Consider the following 23205-nt stretch of genomic DNA (forward strand, 5'->3'; position numbering starts at 1 on the left):
TTACTAGAGAAACATGTCATTTCTTCAAATTGTCTAATTCCTTAAACTTTCTTATATGATTTCTTATATTAGTAGTGCTAATTTTTCCTTAATCCAGGGTTATTTAAACCTCCTCCTCCAGTGCTTCCTGTGGTGTTTCATTGGTAGAATGATGGACTGGGAATGTGGCAAGTAGTTGTTTTAATGTTTTAAGATTTAGTTTAAATTCAGTGATGAAGTAAACATGCCCTCAGTCTCCCAACCCCTCCTCACTCTCCTTTTCCCTTGCTCTTTCCTCTTCCTCTTCCTCCTCCTCCTCTTCTCTCTCCTACCTATCTCCAAAATGTGCATATCACTTCTCTCCAACCAAACACATTAACATACTACTAGAATTTATGTCCAGCAGCAAATTATAGGGTCTTTTCTAGTTTAGTGGGTCTCTTACCATTCTTCATTTCCCCCAAATATTCTCTATTAGCAGTTTTTCCCCCTGATTTCCTATATTAAGGTAAAATTGTTAATAAGCTCACCATGGAGCCACTCATAATGGGCAGCTACCCAATATGCCTGAGAATACAACTCAGCCCACTGTGTCCATCCTGCTTGCTTCATACTGGTCATGTTAGAGGGTAATAAGTCAGCATGCACAAACCTATGCTTGGCTCTTATTACATAACTCTGCCCTCTCAGCTCATATTTCTTCATTCATAATGAAGATTCATAACGTTGATTTCTCAAGGCTATGACAATTTGATGGCATAGATATTATTCATATGTTCCATTATGTGTTAGCACTCATAATTGCTAGCTATCTTTCTTTCCCACCCTTCTTACTAGGTGTCAGCCAGAAATCTTCCATCTAATGCAATTGAAGTGATTCCCTAAAAAAAAAAAAAAAAAAAAAAAAAGCCTTGGAGAACAGCTTTTAATTGAAAAGTTGTTAATATCAATCGACGGTAGCTATAGATACAATAATGCTCTTTTCTTTCCCTTGGTCATATCTACACTCTAACACACCATAGAGTGGCCAAAGCCTAGACCATCTTCAGAGGCAGCCAAATCTATCACATAGGAGAAAATCCCAGATATCAGTCCACTAGTGCAAGAACTCATCATGAAGTTTCCTAGTCCATGATGACATCCAGGTATATTTCTCCATTGTGTCTATTTGAGAATTATCACCAGGCCAGATTCCGATGTACAGAATGTAACTTACACTCTCACAATTAAGCATCAGAATTACTTTTTGTTTTTGGCTGGGCCTGGGCGCTGTCCCTCAGCCCTTCAGCAAGAGGCAAGCGCTCTACCACTTGAGCCACATTGCCACATCCGGTTTTCTGGTGGTTAACTGGAGATAAGAGTCTCATGGACTTTCCTGCCGGGGCTAGTTTTGAACCATGATCCTCAGATCTCAGCCTCCGGAGTAGCTAGGATTACAGGCGTAAGCTACCGGAGCTTGGCTCAGAATTCCTCGTAGTCTTTCTCGAGTAGGTGGCTCTGAGCAATCCAGTTGACTGCTCAGAATATACCTGGAAAAGAAGAGTGGCTGACAGGCACAGGGCTAAAGGATGAAATGGCATTGCAAGCTGCTTTTTCTTAGGAATTCAGTAACCACAATTTAAAGAAACCTGTCATCTTTTATTTTTACTCTTTTAGAAAGGAATGGCATATGTTTTAAGAGTTTAACACAGAAGATAAGGGCAAACAAAACAGTATAATAAGACTGTTAAATTATTTACTTCATTGATATTGTTTTTATTCCCCCTCCAGTACTGGGCCTTGAACTCTGAGCCTAGGCACTGTCCCTGAGCTTTTATACTCAAGTATAACACTCTACCACTTGAGCCACAGATCTACTTCTGGCTTTTTGTGGTTAATTGGAGATAAGAATCTAATGGACTTTCTTGCCTCAGCTGACTTTCAAATGCAATCTCAGATTTCAGCTTTCCCAGTAGCTAGGATCACAGGCACGATGCCTGGTGCTGGCTCGATATTACACTTTTTCTGACTGATAGTCTCTGGAAAACTTGCAAGATTAAGCTACTCACTGGTCATGTAGAACAGAATTTTCCCATACTCAGGACTAAGGATGGATCAATCTTCATAAATATATATATGTATACACATGCATATACTTACACGTACACTTCTATGTATATGTGTTAATATATGTATACATGAATAGATATGTATATACTTACATAAGTCAGATGAAATTTCTAAAATCTGTATAAGGTATACTCTCAGGTCACAAACATTAAAAGGCCTCTGTTATTTCCAGTCTAAATAACCAAATTTGTAAGTGCAGAGAGTAGCTTTATGAGAAACATGTCATTCAAGCTCATGCAAATATTTACCATCAGACCTGATGTCAGAATGAAAGTTGTACAATTTCAGTACCATCATAAAGGAATGATATAGGGAATGTTACCCTTTTTAATCTCTACTAACCTCCTAAAGATGTTCCCCAAATACCATGTCAAGTAAAAGAAAGTGTTGGCTGTGCAAAATGCATCTTCAAAAAGAGTCCTGTCTCACCCCAAGACAGATCTGATCTGTGTGTGTGTTTGTGTGTGTGTATGAGGGAGTGTGTGTGTTTGTGTGTGTGTGTGAGGGAGGGAGAGAGAGAGAGAGAGAGAGAGAGAGACTGCTTCTTTCATAGCTTTAGTAGTTTCCTTGATTTGATTGATTCAGAAGAATATTTTTTATTCTCTGTCTCTGATAAAGTTGTACTTGTAATCACTCATAAACTTGTGGTTGTTGGTTGTGGGCTTGAACTCTGGGCCTGGGTGCTGTCCCTCGGCTCTTCAGCTCAAGGTTAGCACTCTGCCACTTGAGCCACAGCACCACTTCTGGTTTTCTAGTGGTTAACTGGAGATGAGTTTCATGGGGACTTTCCTGCTCTGGCTGGTTTTGAACTGCAGTCCTCAGACCTCAGCCTCCTGAGTAGCTAGGATTATAGGGGTGACCCACCAATGCCTGGCTTCAGACATGATTGTAAGCTTATTCTGGAGACTGAAAGTTGCAACTGGTGATGGTCTTGAGGTTATTTTCTTTGTCTGCCTACCTTCTGTCAGTTTGAAAGTACCAGAACAGGCTTTCATAATTTCATATTGTCTTAGTCCATTTTTAGGCTGCTCAACTTATGTCAACCTGGAAACGAGAAAACATGAAGGGGCCAGACAAGATATATCCTTTAAACTTATATTCCCAGTGACTTATTCCCTCCAGCTAAGCTCCACTTTTCACAGGTTTTAACAACAACCAATAGTCTGCCAAAGTTTTTTTTCAGTATATCAATAAAGTCAATCATTGGTTAGATGAGAACCCCCTTTTTCTCTCTGGAAACTTCCTGATAGATACACCAGAGGTGTGATTTACAAATATCATAGACTTCGATGGAGTCTATCAGTCGATCAATATTACTCATTATCCTTCCCCAATTTTTCTATTTGTAAACCACTATTCCTTTTTGTTATAATTGTACATGATGTAAACAATGTTAAAGGTATTATCTGTTGTGAGTTTCCATCCTTCCAGATATAAACACCAGAAGGACAGAGATGCTGTTTTATTTTTACTTTCACTTAGAGAATATAAAAGAAATATTTGATGAATGGATGCCTTAATGCATATGTTGGCCGTTCGATTTCAATGGATCCAAGTTTGTCCATTTGAATTTTTTCTCGGCTCTCTATTGTTACCATATATAATTTCAATTTCTCCACAATGGGCATGCATGTCTTTATGAACATTCTTTATGTTCCATGGGTATTCATTGTTTCTTTTTTTTTTTCGGTCTGGTGATGGGGCCTGAACTCTGGGCCTGGGAGCTGTCCCTCAGCTCTTCAGCTCAAGGCTAGCACTCTACCAATTGAGCCACAACACCACTTCCGGCTTTTTTCTTTTTGCTTATGTGGTGCTGAGGAATCGAACCCAGGGCTTCATGCATACAAGGCAAGTGCTCTACCACTGAGCCAACTTCCCAGGCCCTCATTGTTTCTTTGATTAAACTCTTTGGAGAAGTCTTTTTTCTAATGTTGCATAAAGAATTTCTACAACTGAAACTTATCAACAAATGTACATCAGAATCCAAAGTTCAAAACAGAAGATGGTCCCCTTCCCCTCCCTAATTCAAACAACTGTATATACAATACCAGGGTACCAAAATAAAATAAAGTAACAACAGAGGATATATCATAGGGGGAAGAACATACAAAAGAAACAAAACAAATCACATAATACATTAAAAACAATAACAACAAAAAAAACCTCTTGGAGTTCATTTCCCTTAGCATCATCTTATATGGTCATATGTACATAGCCATTGAGCTATTCTTCTCATCTGCTAAGATTATCCTAGACGTATATTAATTGTTGCAAATATAGAAACCGTGAGACCTATCTTTCTCTGCATCTCGCTTACTTCACATACTATGATTTTTTCCAAGTATTTCCATTTCTTACAAATAGGATGGTGCCAGTGTTTCTGATGGAAGCAGCATTATACACACACACACACACACACACACACACACACACACACACACACACACCCTACATACATATATATCACATTTTCTTGATCCATTCATCTACCGAGAGGCATCTGGGTCCGTTCTATATCTTAGCTATGGTGAATAATGCTGCAATAAACATAGTTGTGCTGGTAGCTTTTGTATGGCCTTGTTTGTGGTTATTTGGCCAAATGCCCAGAAGTGGGATTGCTGGGTCATAGGGGAGCTCTATGTGGAAGCTTTTGAGGAACCTCCATACTGCTATCCAGAGTGGTTGAACAAGTTTATACTCCCACCAACAGTGCAGTAGCATACCCTTTTGACCACATCCCCTTCAGCATCTGTTGTTGTTAGAGTTCTTGATTATAGCCATTCTAACTAGGGTGAGATAGAATGGTGATAAAAAGGACAAAGGGGGAATCAGTGTAACAGTGATATACACAAGACAACTTGTTGGAAACAATTTATACAACCTGGGAGGATTGGGGGGGAGAGAAAATGTAAGAGAAAGTTGAGGGAAGGAGTAACAAGTTTGACAAGATTTTTACTCATTACCTTCCTTATGTAACTGAAACCCCTCTGTGAACCATCTTAACAATAAAAAGAATTAAAAACGAGATGACATTTTCATTAGGCAAAAAGGGAAAAAGTAAGCCATGCTTTGTTTCTTGATAACTGATTAACAAATTTCACATTATTCCTGTGAGACACGAACAGCTTTTTTCTTCCTCTTAATTTGCCTCCTTAAAAATAGACAGAAAAAGATAAATGGGTCTATGTTCAAGGTGTATGTATTTCCCTTGTGGCCAATGAACTAATTTCCCTTTCATATTTGTAGAATATTGATACAATTATTCTTTCATCAGACATGAAATTTGAGTGTATAACCAGTTTGTGAAAATCACCTAGTAATTTATTAGGTTGATAACAGCAATTAAGTCACAATTGCTGCTGAGAAATATAAATTGACTTTCCATTTTTAATGGCTAATTTAACATTCCAAACCATTGACCTGTAGTGGAACTAATTTCTGGGATAAGATGTTAATTTCTTCTAGTATTAAACTTAAAATTTCAACCTTTGATAATCCAGTAACTATTCAATTGCTATGCCATCTATTCATTCTTGGCTGCATATCTTTTGACTGATTGTGAATGTAATAAAGGAGAAGCTTTCAGGCAGAAATAAAATACAGAAGCAGGCCCACGGCCTTTCCAACTTCTTAATTATCTAAAAATCTATCCTACTTTAACAACCATGCAAATCTAGTTAGTAGACCTTAATAGGCAAGTAAGACATTGTTCCTCACTCAGTGTAAATTAAATATTCAGTAAAACAAAGAACAGTACACATCTTGTAACTTAGTTCTGGTTTCTTATATCTGTAATCCTATCTTCTTGTGGTGTTGACATCATTGGTGGTCTGGTTTGAGTCCAGCTGGGATAGACAAAAAGCCTTCAAGGACCCTTCTCAACCAGCTCCTGATGACAATGGTATACAGAAAGCCTAATTTAGGTGGGACACATGCCAGGACAGGAAGAGAGACCTTGTCTGAAAAAGTAAACACCAAAAACCATCACGGGGGCATTTGTCAATGGTAAGAGCATCCACTAAACATGAGGACATGAGTTCATATGACATTTCAAACTCCATCACTAATTAGTAATAAATAAAACAACATAGTAACTATGAAGCACAGTGGGAGAGATGGAACTGATGGAGCACAGTTAGCTACTATCAGGGATCATGAAAAGAGTCATAGGAAATGAAATCGAAAGGTGAGGACTTTAGTCAGATTGCTGGGAACCTGGAGGGAAAAGGTATTTCTTTAGACCATTCGTGCTCAAAAGGACATCCTCATTTTAGATGTTGGATGCCAGTTGTAACACTTTTCTTTGCACCATCATGGATTCTGGCATATTTCACCAAAGCAAGTGGTCTAAAAAGAACTGGAGCAATTCCAGGTAAAACTGTAAACTCTACAGTTTTTCAGATTGTAGGTTGTTAGGTTTTTAAAGAGGCTGCTGAGTAAGAACACCACACATGTGGTATTAAGGGGTAAGTTTATTCATCGTTCCGGCGGGCACCAGGCCATGTTGGCATTCCATGCGGGCATCAGGCCATGTTGGCACTTCATGCAGCTGGAAAAGAGAGCATCTGGCCCCAGACAATGCCTTATCTAGGGTAGGGGCCGGATGTGGCCAGATGGAATACAGATGTGACCTCAGCAGATAGGGACCTCTTCTAGGTGTATCAGTTGTCTAGGTAATGCAGGTACTGGGCGGAGACTTGGCTGTGAGGAGGGTGGAGTCTGCTCACCATCCAGGAAGGGCCTTACATAGGTGATAAATTGTTACAGTCCACACAGGGACCATTGAAGGTTTTGAAGTCAGTGGAGATAGTATAATTAAGCAAGATTTTAAGAGTATTGTGTTAGGCAAAATAACTTGTATGTGGAAGAAGTTTAATTTATACTATTAATTATGAAATAAATGAGAGATGGTAATGACCTGAGCAAGGAAACATAAAATATGAAATCACCATAAAGGTATTACTTTAACAGAACTATTTCAAATGATTGGATGTTAAATATTTATTGCTTGCTATGTGGCATATCTTACCCTAAGCTCCTTAGGTGTGTAGTTTTATTTTGATAGCAACTCTATGACATAGGTCCTGCCAATATTACTGGTATCAAATGAGAAAACCAAGGCACCTGATATTTATGCAGCTTGATCAGCTAGAAAGAATATAGCCAAGGGCAGCCAGAATCAGAGTTCTTATCTGCCCTTCTTTTGTCTTGGTCCATTTGTGTTGTTGTAGCAAACTTCCTGAGACTGAATAGTCTATAAATGTGAGAAATTTATTTGCTCATATCTCTTGAAGCTGTGTACTCTGAGATCAAGATACAACCATGTGCAGTTGCCCTGTGAGGGCGTCTGTTTGCTTCTAATATTCCCCTTATTGCTATATTCTCAGGAGAGGAAGAATGTCTTGTATTGCATGGTTGCAGGAAGCTACTTCAGTACTCTCAAACTGCTTTTGTAGGAGCCTAACTCCTACCTACCTGGAAGGAGCCCTAAGGGCTTATTTTTAAAGTTTATTTCTTAATATTATTACATTATCCGCATCTGAATTAGCAATATCAAGACCCACAGGACCGTCTAACTCTTTACACCTCTAACTTCTATATCCTAGTCTTAGATTAGGTTGGTGTTCCATCATTATTGAACAACATTGATGAGAAAAGGAAGCTACAAGTGTGTGGGCTTTGGCATCAGAAGGACTTCACAAATTGTTTTCCCCTGTAGCTCTTGGCAAGTCATCTAACTTTTCTAAGCAACGTTTAGTTCATTCATCAACTGAGAATTTCTCATTAGTTCTAGTTTTTCGTGAATACATGAAAAATGAAGTGAGATTATAGGTTCTTATTTTCCTTTTAGTTCTGTGTTTTTTTCTCTATAGAAATGAAGTTAATATGTTTTGGGGGATATGGAAAGCACTTTCTTTTTCATTATGTTTTTATTGTAAAAATAGTGTATTAGAGGGGTTACAGTTATATGAGTAAGGTAATAAGTACATTTCCTATTGAGTATTGTTACCTCCTCCTTTGTTTTTCCCCTACCATCCCGCCTCCCCAAATCCCCCCTCCTCCCCAAGTTGTAAAGTTCATTTTCAACATAATGTCTTTATTTCAGCATTTTGTCATTTCCCATCCCCTCCCTAAATTAGAACAATGTATATACAAGTTGCAAGACTCCGACATCAAATACAGTGAAAACAGGGGTTATCCGTGTGGAAAGAATGTACAAAAGAAACAACAAAATCACATAGTACATTTTAAATACATTAAAAACAATAGCAAGAAAGAAAAAAAAAAAACAAGTTGTGTCTCTGTCTTGGGAAAGCACTTTCTGATATAGGCCATCACAGGTATAGATAATACCATATGTCGCAAGGTGGTGGGAAGTGGACATAGGACTTCATTGGTCTTTCACCAGCAGGTGATGATTATGACATATGAGTTTCTGAGATAATGCTAGGGTAAAGAAACAGAACCTTGAAGTTCAATCACTTTCCAGGTAGATAAAGATAGAGATCGAGGAGGGCAGAAGGAAAATTATAGTACAACAGGGTTTTGTGAAGCATATGGAATGTTAAATTAAAGTGGATGGTAAACTGTGCTAAGAGCACAGTAGTGAAAGAAGATTAAAATTTGCAAAAGAAAGTTGGTCAACAAGGTAAAGAGTTCAAGGCATATGAAAGGGTAGTTTATCGCTTCTCTTCCCCCCAAAAAGAGAAAATTTGTTACTCAGTTCTCTTATGATCTAATTTGATTAACTACATTTTGGATACTTACAAGTCAATAAGTTATAAAATGTCGTTTGTGCAATGCTAATCAAGCCACAATATAAGGAGAAAGATTATTAATCTTGCCTTCATTGTAGTTGTTAATTGTGCCTTTGGCAGAATTTGAGAATGCCCTCATGAAATATCATGACTCAGGAAAACACACACACACACACACACACACACACACACACACACACACACACACACACACGATGGAATTAGTGGAAATGTGACTCACTTCCATTATATTTCAAAATCTAGTAGCAAGAGCCCAAAGCTAAACTCTTTTAACCAGTATATTAATTACCTTTGATAAATAACCCTGTCTTCTAAATATCAGTTTCTCCTCTAAAGGAAAATTAATGTGGTTAAGCTAGACTGAGTTAGATTTCTTTTTTTTTAAAGTAAGTATGGATTTAAAACAAATACCCTTTAATTATCAAGTCATTGTCTTTGTCATTTATTTCTAATTAAACTGAACTATTTAATTACAATATCTTTAGGTAAGAGGTATAATTGGTTTATTTTTAAGTATATGTCTGAGAAGAAAGAGTGAGTTATAAACAAAATTATTCTCAATTTAAAAAAAATTAAGGCCATCTGAAACAGTGGATAGAGTTTTGACTGAAGCTTTATAAAAAATAGATGATTAAAACTCAACTTAGTTTCTTTCATTAATAATGCTGCCTCAATTAGAGTGGCAAACTTTTCATGTAAAACAGATTCACCCTGGGAGAGTCTGGCACAGAATGAAAAAGAGGGAAATGTATTCATTAATTATTGATCCATTTCAAGGAGAGTTAAGTGTTTAAAACTGAACAAATAACATGCTTTTGATTTAGACATCTTGGTTAATTTATTAAATCAGTTTTTAAGTTTTAGATTTCAAGCTTCAGAGTTTAAAAGAGGTATTTAGGCATCCAAAGTCAGGATTGTGATCTTTCATTCCTCATTGTCAATAGGTGTCTTCATTCTAATTTTCAGGGCCATAAAATCTGCCCCTCCCCCTCCCCCAGTCTATAGGATTTTAATAATGCTATGAGAAGCTGCCTGAGGGTTTAGTAGTCAGATCTTTGACTTTGGGAAATCTGTGGACAGCAATTAATCAGAGGTACTGTTAGTTCAGTTCTGAATTTCATTAGGGCAGTAAAATAATTCATTAAATTAAATTTTTAAAAAAACACCTTAAACTTTGATCTCACTTGGACTCTCGAGGAACTTCAGAGATGGTCATAGAGTGAAGAGATGGTGGTAAAGGAACCAGTAACATGAAAATGTATCTATCTCTGTACATTCCTGAGAAAAATCTCTGAATGAAGGACAAATATTTTTGCCCTTAACTATGCATTGTTACTTAGTTTTTCAGGTTTTCATTGTTCTAAAGACTTTCTAGCAGAACAACCTATTCCTTCAGAAGAATGAGTTTAACCTATTTAAGTTCCTCTTTGAGGTTTTTGCTTCTAAGAACTGAAAGTGCATGCCTATAAGAGCATGTTGACATTTATTCATTCTTCTGCTTGTTTGATTCAAAGTGGTTGTGCTGGGCAGCTGCTGGCAAGGAGCCTGTGTTCAGGAGAACATCCCAATTACTTGCTTTTCTTAGTTGCTACCTGGAATTATGAAAGTAATAACTATGGGGAAAAGTCCAGGACATTTCTATTTTTATGGGGTTATCACAGAGTGGAATGAAATCGCATAGGATTTCTCATTCCACTGTCGTTTTCTGTTTTTATGATTATAAAATTAGATCTGGAGAAACAAATTATTCAACCAGTCCCTACTTTATATTATCAAATTCTTTGTCTCTTTCTTTTTGCCTGTCATGGGGCTTGAACTCAGGGCCTGGACATTGTCTCTGAGCTTCTTTTGCTCAAAGCTAGCACTCTACCACTTGAGTCACAGCACCTCTTTAGGCTTTTTTTTCTGTTTATGTGGTACTGAGGAATCAAACCCAAGTCTTCATGCATGCTAGACAAATACTTTTACCACTAAACCACATTCCCAGCTGGCAAATTCTTTTATTTGTTGTTTTATGATTTTTTTTGATGTTTTGAAAGTTCTGTATATATTCCAAGTGACTAAATTGTTCTCTATATGACGCTGACCTAATATTAAAAGGCAGGAAATGTAAAGATATCTAGATAAGACTTTCTCCCCACTTGTTCAATAGTCTCTTGGCTACTTACACATAAAATAAAACAACAGCAACAAAAACATTGTCTCTCTTAGAGACCTTGTCCATGAAGGTGTTAATGTACAAGTTAAAACCTCCACTCTATTGGTTCGTGTGTCTTCAGGACCATTTCCACTGTAATTCGAAATGGTCCTTTTATGCTCCTAGTCTAACCATATAGGGTATTTTCGATTGCTGCCTGAGTATAATTAGAAAAAAGTCAGTTTTAACGTGGCTAAGATATGTTTCTATTGTAAATTCCTGTTGACCAGTTTAAAGCAGAGTTGGGAGATTCAAATTCATGAACTACCATTTTAAAAATTTTTATCCCTAATGGATATTTACTAGGTATCATATCTCTTTGAAGTATGAAAGAATCATGTACAAGTGCAACTTCAATACCTAAAATGGAGAAGTGGTGAATGCATCAATGATCTCTTGGTGTTTGGCATCACTGATGCAGAGAAATACAAAAGGGAAAGAGTGGAATGAAATGGCTATGAGCATATACCAGAAGACATGTGCCTAATTCCATTCTACCAGCCACTAAAAGGGCCTGGACAATGATTCATCTCCCAGAACACAGCCTTCCTGTGTCTAAATACCATCTAGGAATAGACTTATGCATATTTTGTTTTCTGACTGACACAGTAGATTATACCTTCTAATTGAACATTTGTTGTATAAATGAAAGCAATTAATTTTAGATATTAATGCAGTTGACCATACTTGTAACTGATGTGGATTTGCATATGATAAACTTTCTTCCGAATGTTTCTGAATAAGTAGAATTGCCTGTGAAGACTGACGTGAGAGAAAATTATCAGAAATAAGCTGACAGAGCCTTTGGACTAGGATTCAGGCCAAATACTTGTTAGAAGAGAACAGGAGAAACAGAGGCTTGGTGGGGTGGGGGAGGGCGGGGGTAGAGGGAGAGTGTGGATAGGGAGACTTATCACAGTTCTAAGAAAGCCCTAATAATGTCAGTAAAGTCATATCTGAAGTAGAGGTGGCCCAAGTGAGGAATGTCCATGGTGTGGGAATGGCAGACCGGGCTCTGTGAGGGACTGTGGCTTCCTTTGGCTAAGAGTAGCCTCCATTGATGCTGTGGTGCTCCAGGTATAGAAGGTAGGTGACATTAATGGTGTTCCCCTGAAGTTGTTTTCTCTTCGAGGCACCACACACATGACATCATCTTATTTCTATCACTTCAGTAAAATTCTTGAAGTAGTTTTTGTATCGTGTTCTCTCTTTCACCTTGATTCTGGCTCCTGGATTTACTTGACCAATAGCCCTATACTCTGTAGATCTTAGCTGAGGAGCATCCTTCTCAATAAAGATTTCTTGAGTGGCTTCGTTCTCCAAACTGTGCAAATTTAGCATCTCTCTCCATCATTTTGTTATATCGTCAGTACATTTTCCAAGTTACAGTTGATTATATGGGTTTGATTAGACAATGAATCACTGGAAAGAAGGGATGACTGAGGATTTTTCCTTTGACATCTGATGTAATGGACATCAATTTATTGAATCAACAACTTCCATTGGAAGGTGAGGTCACTTGAGTGACATAAAACACCAGAGTATGACAGATGATAATTATGTATTGTTTGATTTAAGAGAATCATTCCATTTTTAAAGTAAGAGATACCTTTTTATAATGATGATTTATTACTCATTTCAACCACTGTGGAAGGAATATGGAGCTTAAAATCTAAAGACTTGTGTTCAAGTCCTATATTTTAATTTATTGAATGAATGACCAGGCCATCATACTTCTGGTTTCTCTTTCTACTTAATAAGAGAGGCTCATACCATAGACATAGATTTGTACATATCATACTACTTGTGGCTGATGTATTCAACTTTTTGTTTTGACAGAATTCTTCCTACTTTCTCTTCTTGTGTGGAGACTGCTTTAAGCTACTTCATGGTCCTGTGTTTATACTGCAATTTTACATGACATAAGATCTACAGAATGGATGAGAGGACCAATTTGAAAGTGGTTCTCTCCTAACAACTGTATTGGTGATAAAGATGAGTAAACATATTGTTCTGGGAAGCAGTTTTAAATTATATGGATTTGAGTTATTTTATGAGACAGGTGATTTAACCAACTGAGCTATAGAGCCACTCTGGAATTATCTGAGGTTAAAAAATTGACCAAGTTCAACCCAAAGAACAAAATTGCAGATCAATTTTGCGGGGATGCAGAGCTGGCTGTAGCACCATTGTGATGGCGACTGTAACTCTTTATGGATTCTACTTTTTTGCTCTGTAAACTGCAATTTTTAAATTGAAAATATTAGTCCAAACTAAGTAAAAAAAATCACAAAACACAAACTTTTATGCAAGTCAAATAAGCAGAATGAAAGCAGAGAGGACATGAAATTAAACTCAGTTTTAAGATGTTAAAGCATTTATCAGAGATGCTGGCCCATGATTTTAAAATGAACTGGTATGACTGTATGAGATAGAACTAAAAGATCACAAGGATGCAAGGACAAAATGAGCTTCAAAAATGCAAGCAAGGTATTGATTTTAAAAGCAAAATCTGAGTGGACTAATGTCAATCCATTTGAAAACACCAGAAAGCTCTTTCCCAGGAACATATCTTTGCCTTGGGGAGAGATGTAAGCCTTGGACTTGCCCCTTCATTCACTATTTGGTGCTGGCATTTTGGCCTAGTTAAAATATTCTCTTGCTGGGTGCCAGTGGCTCACGCCTGTAATCCTAGCTACTCAGGAGGCTGAGATCTGAGGATCATGGTTAAAGCCAGCCTGGGCAGGAAAGTCCGTGGGACTCTTATCTCAATAAACCACTAGAAAACCGGAAGTGGCGCTGTGGCTCAAGCGGTAGAGTGCTAGCCTTGAGATGAAGAGCGCAGGGACAGCGCCCAGGCCCAGAGTTGAAGCCCCACAACCGACAATAAAATAAAATAAAATAAATGCAATATTCCCCGTAGAACCAGGAGGAAGGAAGGCAACACTACTTCCTGCCAGCAGAGGGCAGCCGCACAGAAATGCAACACTGCTGAGGTGATGGAAAAATAACGTGAATGTGCTCAGAGATCATCTGCTGAGTACAAAGGACAGCGAAGTGTTAGGCAAAAACTTGTCTACATGGTTTCCTTTTCTTCTTTTCTTCTTTCTCTTTTCTTTCCTCTTCCCCTTCCCTTTTCATCATTTCTAAATAATGCCTACTCTTCTCTCATCCCAACTTGGTTTTCATTCTCTGAGTGCTTCCTTGTCTAGGAGTCAGCTCCAGGGGTTTCTTTCACTCTATTTTTAGGAAGTATAGGTAGAATCATTTCTTCTAGCTCCTAAGTCTATGGCTTCCTTTGGTTCTTTTAGTCCTATTATTTTCTCATTGTAAAGTCTGTGTGAGATTACCAGTTCCCTGAAAACACAATGACTCTTCCCCCCTCCCCCTCTCTCTCTCTCTTGCTTGCTCGCTCGCTCTCTCTCATGCTGTGTGTCCTTTTCTATTTATCTCCGTCTCTCCCTTCCATTTTTCTCTTTCTCCCTCCATCCCACCCTACTTCTCATTTTCTCCACCTGTGTACACAACCCACTAACAAACTCAGATGCACACACACATACATATACAAGTAACTGTTTTGATATCCCATGCACACACATGTACACATATACTGCATCTTCCACAAATACATTCAATCCAGAACCATCTTCTCAAACACAGACACTTCATTTCAAATGCATGAGTGTATGCATACAAACAAAACCTACCATTCAGAAAAATACAGACACAATTCCCATCTACACACACACACACACACACACACACACACACACACACACACGGCAGCATGCACTGTACTTCACCTTTCCACCTTCCTCTCCTCCGAGTGGCTTCCCCTCACTACTCTTTCACATCCACATTGAAATATTTCACACTTCACATCTGCATCACAGACACAGATGAGAAAGTTATAAATTTACTGTTTCTTTCCCAGGGAGATTTTTTAAAAAAGCTCTTCCCTTGCGATCTATAAATAATGAATGATGGATAGTATAACTTTTCTACAGTTTGTCAAGCCCAGTGCTTCATGTATTTCGGGCCATGACAGCCGCCAGCCATGGCAGACAGAGAGCTCCACAGCTGACACCATCAGCTGACATGGCGAAATCCCCCAAACAGTGTTCCTTGGGTTCTCATAGATAATGCATGCATTTTGAACTTATTTCTCTCCGTGTTTCTGTGGATTTGGGAGATTCACACTGAGCTAACTCCTGTAACTCAAAGCTCCCCAAATCATTTCATTTGCTCATTTTCTGTGGGCCATACAGTACTTCCAAAACATATGTGTCCATGTAACCTTATTTTTTTCATAAAAAATATCCAATCTCTAAGCTCCATGTACTATAGGAAAGTACTTAGGAGATGGTGCTTTAATGACAAGTGATACATTCTCCTATGTGCTGCTGAGAAGCCTTATTGAAAAGTATAAATGTGCCTTTATACATTTCCATCCAATTGGCACTTAACACAAGATCTGTCCTAAGGCCAATAGATATCATTGAAGTGTCTTCAGAAAATGTAAAGCAGAACAAATGCTTACTATGCTTTATGTTGATATTGCTCTCCATAAAAGAGGTCTTTGAAAAATCAGAAAGATAGTCTACTAATACGTTTATTATAAGTGTGTTTTGGTTTTGGTTTTGACTTGATTGTGAGTTTTGGTTCCATTGCTATCTATCTTCCTATCTATCTGTCTATTTTCCTCCTTTTTTGCAGTATTGCAATTTGAACTCAGAGATTTGTATATGCGAACTAGACACTCATTACTTGAGCTATGCCCCCAGCTTATCTATCTGTCTGTCTGTCTATCTACCAAGTTACTGGAAACTATTTTCAGATAGTACCTAGAACATTTGCTTGAGGCCAGCCTCAGACTTTGGTTTTCCTACCCATACATCTTGGGTAGCTGTGATTACAGATACCTAGCATCTTGCCTCGCTTGTTGGTTAGGATGGAATCTTATTAATATCAGGCCAGTCTCAAATTACAAACTTTGGGCTTCTGCCTCACAACAGGTCAGGATTACAGGTATGTGTTATTCCAGGCAGAAGGCCAGTTTTTAATAATACATGATAATGAAGATACTTAGCCTAGCAGTGGGGGCCCATGCTTGTAATCCAAGCCATTTGGCCAACTGAAATTGGAAGATTGTAGTTCAAGGTCAGCCCAGGTATGTATTGGAGAGCCCTATTGATTAATAGCTGAGCATGGTGAAATATGCTTGTCATACCTGCTGTGAGAGGAACCCTACAATAAACAGATCTTAGTTCAAGATGTAGCTGGGTAGGAAGCAAGATTCTATCTCTAAAATAAACAATGCAATTAGGAGACAGTGGCTCATGCCTATATTCTTAGCTACTCATGAGTCTAAGATACAAGGATCAAAGCTCAGAGTCAGCCCAGGGAGACAAATCCATGGAAATGTTATCAAATTAATTAGCAAGAAGCCAAAAGTGGAGACATGGCACAAATGGTAGAGCACCAGCTATGACTTTTTTTAACATGGCACAAATGGTAGAGCACCAGCTATGACTTTTTTTAATAAAGCCAAGCAAGAGCACAAGGTCCTCAGTTCAACCCAGTACTAGGAAATAAAGAAATAAAATAGTCAGTGCAAAGAATGGATTGCAGGTGAAACTAGGTGGTCAATGGTAGATGGCTTGCCAAGCAAGTAAAAGGCAGAGTTCAAACATATATATGCTTATGTGTATTATGAATGCACATTTATAGTGAGAAAGAAAAGATAGAATACTTATGCCTGAAAAGCAAAGCAGTAGAGGAAGAGAATTTAATCAAATCCACTGCCTTTTATATAGACTCAGGATTTAATACAGACTTGGGAGTGGCAGAAATATCTGTGCTACCTCTCAGATTTTCTTTGGAATTTCCACCTATAAAGAAGGGCCCCAAAGAACTATCATTTTTATGAAGGCCACTCATGATTTGGACAGTTGTAGCCAATAACACAGCACAGGGACTAACTTCCAGACATTAAACTTTGAAATTCAGTAAACAATTGTTTTGTAAATCCTTTCCAAGATTTGAGAGTGCAAATATGAACTGGTCCTCACATTGAAGCTCAACAAAGAATAACCATCTCTCTTTGCAAGACTGTACATATCTGACTTTTAAACTGAGGCAGAGATTTGCACATCTACTGATTTTCTAGGAAATCTACAATCCTGCCAGACTCTAGCATTGGTACATATTTTTAGTCTGTATTTTTTCCTTCCTAAATTATAAACTTCTACACCCATTAGGCAAAAGCTCAAAACTTTTGTACTTAGATTTCTCTCTCTCTCTCTCTTTATCTCTCTATCTTCCACATTCTCTCTCTCTTTCTTCCCCCATCTCTCTCCTACTCTCCCACTCTGCTATAGATATTCTTATTAACAAATAAAAACAGAGAAACAAATCTCTGGATGTACCCAGCATAGCCTTTGGCAAGTAATCTAGGATGTTTTGGAAGACTGGAAAAACCTTGCCAGAGCACATAGCTGAACTTTCTTTATAATCAGTAAGCAGTTATTTTATACTACATTAGAATTTAAAAAATCATTTAAGCTGTCTTCTATGTCCCCCACTTCCCTTTGTAACTTTATGTGCTTGTAGTAGGCATATAGCACCTTTCTGGTTGAAGATTGGCAATGACTTCCTGCATTCATTCGTTTTTCTTATTCTATTGATTAATACATTCAGTTACTGTTTTCTAGTACTATCTTAACCTGCTAAATATGTAAGGTTAATGAGCTTGGGATATTTAAAGAATAATGAGCTTTGAAGGAAACAATAATGGCATTGAAATTTCACTGTGGGATCCTTGGACTGGAAAACTATTTCCCATCACTGCCCTTATTGTCTCTGGACCTGTGTGCGTGTGTGTGCGTGTGTGTGCATGTGTGTGTGTGTGTGTGTGTGTGTGTGTGTGTGTGTGTGTGTGTGCATCTCTAATGAAGATGAACATCCTGCTTCCTGAAGCAGATCATTCCACTTTGGTTAACACTGCTAGAATGATCCTTGCTACTTTAAGCAGAAATAGCTTCCCTGAAGGGAACTAACCTATGTGTAATGTGAACATCACCTTTTTGCTTCACCAGTTAATTATCACCTTCATCCATGTCTCCACTGCCTTGAATTGTGGCAAGTTTTCTGGGTATATTCCTTATCTTTCTGACCTTTTTAAAAGTCTTTTATTTTGGTTCTCATCCTTCTGTATCTGTGTCATGTTTGGTCTTCTCTTCTTACTTATTCAACAGGAAAGGATGTTGTTCTCAATTGTTAGGATTTCAGTGTGAAGTAGTCCCTGCAGTCTCATGCATTGAAGGATTCATCCCCAGCTAGTGGTGCTGTTTGGGCAGTTGTTGGAAACTTAAAGCGGTAGAATCTAGTTGGAGGATGTACTTCACCAAGTGCATGCTTTTGAAGCTGGTTGCCACATGCTTAATTCCGCTCTCTACATTTGCTCACTGTTGGTGGACAGCTTATACTCCACATGCTCCCACTGCCATGATTCTCTGCCTTACTCATGATCAGTCTAGAAACCATAGAGTCGACTGTGGTGGACAGAAACCTCTGAAGCCATGAGACAAAACAAATCCTTCTTCCCATCCCCTTGTAAGATGTTTCTGTCATGTTTGGGGGCACATCTACACAAAAGTAACTAGCACACTTACCTTGTGTCTAAGTACCCTTCAGAATTCCTGCATTTCTATCAGGGCTAAGTTCTGGGCATGTGTTCCCATCCATCTATGGACACTTCTGCCAACAAAACTCCAGACTCCTCCTACTTAGGCACAGCTCTAAGCTCCCATACTCAGTGATGCCTTACTTTTAGGAAACATCTCTTTGGAACATGTCAATACCCCCATTAAGTTGCTCTCAGTTAATCATGAGAAATCTCACACACATATGTGCAAGTATATTCTTTATGAATCCTTTTCTACAAATACTACATTTTTGTACAGCTTTTATTGTAAAAATACTGTACAGAGGGGTTACTGTTACATGAACAAGGTAAGGAGTGAATTTCCTATCAAGCATTGTTGCCTCCTCCTTTGTTTTTCCCCTACCATCCCTTCCCTCCCACCTCCACAACTACCCCCCACCGATGTTGTAAAGTTTGTTTTTTAGCATAGTGTCTTGTACATCTCATTGTTATAATGGGTCAATCTCTATTTAAGCATTTTGTTTTTTCCCTTCCCCTCCCCAAATTAGAGAAGTGTATATACAAGATTCAGGGTACCCGAATCAAATACAGTGAAAACAGGGGTTAGATTTTATGCCCAGAAAGCACTAGCTCATGCCTGCCTAGCTACTCAGGAAGCTGAGATTTAAGTATCGAAGTTCAAAGCCAGCCTGGGCAGAAAAGTATCTCCAATTAACCACCCCAAAGCTGGAAGTGATGCTGTAGCTCATATGACAGAAGGTTAGCTTTGAAAAAAAAAAGTTCAAGCCCTGAGTTCAAGTCCCAAAACTAGCACAAATAACAATGACAATGACAACAACAACAAAACTTTTTAATCTAGGTTTTATGTAAAATTTAGTTTCACATAGTTCTTAATCTTAAATTTTACATCAAATCTAGTTTATATAGTTCTTTAATCTCCCTTAATCCTCCAAAGTGCTACACTGAAATGTGCTATCCTGGAAAGCTACACGTGTTTTTTTGTTTTTTTTTTTAAATCAAGAATGGGAAGACAGTTTCACAGTCTCCTTGGAAAATGCTTCAGCCAAGACAGACTGCCAAGAACATATTCTTCCAACAAGATTTGCTGTTTTCAACCTGAAGATTACATTTAAGGCAAAAAGAAAAATAATCTCATAGAAGTTAATACATTGTCAAGGACATTTTAGAGTTTGTCTCAGTAACTAGTTTCCCTTCCTTGGGAGAGGAGTGTTGTCTCCTAGTCTAGCAAGCTGAGTTCACCCACAGCCACCTCTTCCCTGCTGATATATTTTTTTCCTAATTATTTTAGAATAAGATCATTCTGGACCCCATGACTTTCAGTGAAGCCAGGTTCCGGCCGTCGCTGGAGGAGAGGCTGGAAAGCATCATCAGCGGTGCAGCTCTCATGGCAGACTCATCCTGCACAAGAGATGACCGGCGGGAACGCATCGTGGCCGAGTGCAATGCGGTGCGACAGGCGCTCCAGGATCTGCTCAGCGAATACATGAATAATGTAAGTCTGGAGGCTCCGTTTTCCTCTCTCTGTGGATTCTGTCCTGCGATCTTGAGGCTGTTAGGAAAGCATGCGTAGCCTGGTACGAGAGGACAGGTGTTCCCTGAAGTGTGTCAGGCGAAACCAAAGAATTGCTTTGGGACAGTCTGTGTCCTGATTTTGTTTGAGCATGCATGTTTAGTAGGGAAGAAATTGATGGGGAGTTAAATCTTAGGAAAACTTTTACTTTCTACTGAATGGTTTCTTCTTGGACATTGTAGTGGTTGCCTGCAGTTTGGTGTTAGTAAGATTTCAGTTGGTAAAAATCAGATGATTGGTGGACACTATAGGGTATGTGCTGAGAATAGCTATAGATGTTCATCTTCACAGCTAAAAGGCGGTAATAAGCATAACAGGTTTTAAACGGTCTCAATGAGTTGGTTAAGGTGGAGAAATTCCAGCTGCACTAAAATTTGCAAAAGTTTTATGAATTCACTGCATATGTAAAAATTCTTATAAATGAATCTGTAGGTGTTTGTACAAATATGAGTGGTTCCTGGCTATCCTGTGATGCATACTATCACCATCCTCTCTTTAGTGATAGAATGTGACAATTTGTGTATTCCTTGCTTTGAAAGGCACTACATTAGAGTTATATTGATTTGCTACCTTCATTCAACTGAGGTTATGCCCAGTCCTATCACAGTGGATGGTCCAGAGCTCCCCCAGAACTAGACTGCTGGGTTTGAGAGAATGCAACATAAATTGGAGGGGAAAAACACATAGATGAAGTCATCTTGATATTATACATTCACAGAATGCTCTATGTAGAGGTCAGGTAAGTTAACAGTGTCCTTGAACATCTGTTGCTTTATGCTTTTGCAATGCATACTGGGTATTGTAATCATACCTCTGGTAATGCTGAGTCAATATAGGCATGCAGCATTTTACTTGCCCTACCATGAGACAACATATTCAGGAGGCAGTCATGCAGCCTGTAGGTTCAGCAAGGAGTCAGTACTGACACTGACCATGCTCTTCCTGCCAGATTCCAAGGAACTTTACTCAGAAACCAAAAGAATGCTTCACGAGGAAACTCTAAAAACTGAAATACACAATATGTTTGCTTCCTATGAGCCTCCAGATTATTTGATTGGAAGACCCACCCCTTTTGAGCACAGAGAAAGTGAAGTGTGGATGCATCCTGTGATATCCAGCTACTTCTAAAGACTGCTGTATAGGACCTGAAGAGCTATGATTTTGCTCAATGGGGTTTACATAGGGTCCAGAAAGCAATGGTGACATTTGTGCTTCCTACCCAGAGAAAATATGTCGCATAACACACTTATCAGGAGAGAATGTTAGTAAAAGTGGGGATCCTATTTGTTGTAGTTTGTAATAGAATATCAGAGATCTAATGGTTTGTCTGTGGGATTCTGTTTTATATTGAGGCATGCTGGTATTTCTGTCAATGAATAATTATTTCTAGAGAAACAGAAATTTCAGAGATGTTGATGGTTAAGATGTCAAAATAAATAAATCAGAAAAGTATGTTCTGATGAATAGAAATCTCTGAATATGATTAAAGAAGAGCTGATGTCGATGTGATATGTAATTTTCAGTTTGATGTTGAGAAAGCTGTCAAAGTAGACGTTCTTTTATGCCACATGGATCAACAGAGCTGATGGATTTGTGTTTTATTGACTCCAGGCTTCTATTCTTCAGTTCAGAATTTTGTGACACAGGAATGGTTTGAATTTGTATTATAATTTGCTTGCTTTTTTGACATGGCTGTAGAGAATACATGGAATGGTGTTTAAATTTCAAAATATACAGATTCTGTGCATGTTGCACACCAGGTTCAAAGCCTGAAACAAAACATTTCCTAATTGATGTTTATAGAGACAATTGAAAAATTGTGTTGATCTTTAGACTTTTTCAGTGATTTCTAAATAGATAGGGGTACAGCTGTATTTCCTCCATGATCTAGAAACAACCTCCATGATCCATAACCAGTGTGCTTGTTACTATGGAAACATACCAATTTGTATTTCTTTTATAAAGAATATATGAATTTATTTTATAGACATGCATTAATAGTATATAAAGGTTTGAGTATGATAATTCCTCAGATGCATACAGTGTACATTGAACAAGTTTATCCCTGTAATATATTCCTTTAATTACTCTTTCCTTTTTACAAGCAGTGTTTCAACCATTTATATATGTGTGTATGCATATATATATATGAAATATACTTTAATCTCTTTCATTGCCTGTTACCCACTCCTTTCCCCCATCCTCCACCTGCTACTTCTCCTTGAAGACAGTGTCCCTCTTTTGCTTATATCCCATTATTAACTTAAAAACTTAAAGAAACATATAGCCATTTATCTTTTGACCAGGAAATCAATTGTGTAGTTAATAGCACCCAGTAAGTTATTCAGTATTCCTAGTTTGTTATATTTCATTTTAAACCTTCTAAGCTTTAGGAATGAAGATATTATCAAATTATTACCTTGCAGATTTTACCTTAATGTGAGAGTCCATATCATCAGCATCAAAAAAGTCATTAAACAGAAGGGATTTAAAGATTGACACAACTGACAGCTGACATTTTCTAGATTCACCACATCTACTGATAAGTCCCTGATAGACATTTAGAATATTCTACCGATGTTCATCCAGAGCTATTTGAAAACCCTGAACATACCAAGAAGTATGAGTGGACAGAGAGATGGTGTGCACTGCATGACTGGTACAGGGTAACAGTTATCCAAGACCCTGGGCTATGATTTGGCCAGTTGGCTCACATTGAGTTCAATTGGATGCCATTTGTTTGTTGGATATTTTCACAAATGTTTATTTAATTAAGTGAATCTGTGCACATGTGACTGAAGATATGATCAAAATTATGCACTTAAAAGAAAGTGTGGTATAAAAAAATGGTCTGTGTGAACAGATAGATGTGAACAGAAAGTTC

The 23205-nt window shown here is 38.1% G+C and overlaps 1 protein-coding gene across 5 annotated transcripts in view; it reads left to right on the plus strand.

Annotated features, from left to right (window-relative positions):
* The window catches only part of Ctnna2 (catenin alpha 2), a 1105512-nt gene that overhangs the window by 359938 nt on the left and 722369 nt on the right, over positions 1-23205 (plus strand). For 4 of the 5 annotated variants that reach the window (XM_042690427.1, XM_042690430.1, XM_042690429.1 and 1 more), the window contains one exon: positions 20040-20243. In XM_042690427.1, the coding sequence (XP_042546361.1) occupies positions 20040-20243 (204 nt within the window). Of the gene's footprint in view, positions 1-20039; positions 20248-23205 lie in introns of all 5 variants that reach the window. The other variant, XM_042690428.1, reaches the window with a different exon arrangement.

The sequence above is a fragment of the Dipodomys spectabilis genome, unplaced genomic scaffold (assembly GCF_019054845.1).
Source record: "Dipodomys spectabilis isolate Male_0828 unplaced genomic scaffold, ASM1905484v1 ptg000137l, whole genome shotgun sequence".
Classification (NCBI taxonomy): domain Eukaryota; kingdom Metazoa; phylum Chordata; class Mammalia; order Rodentia; family Heteromyidae; genus Dipodomys; species Dipodomys spectabilis.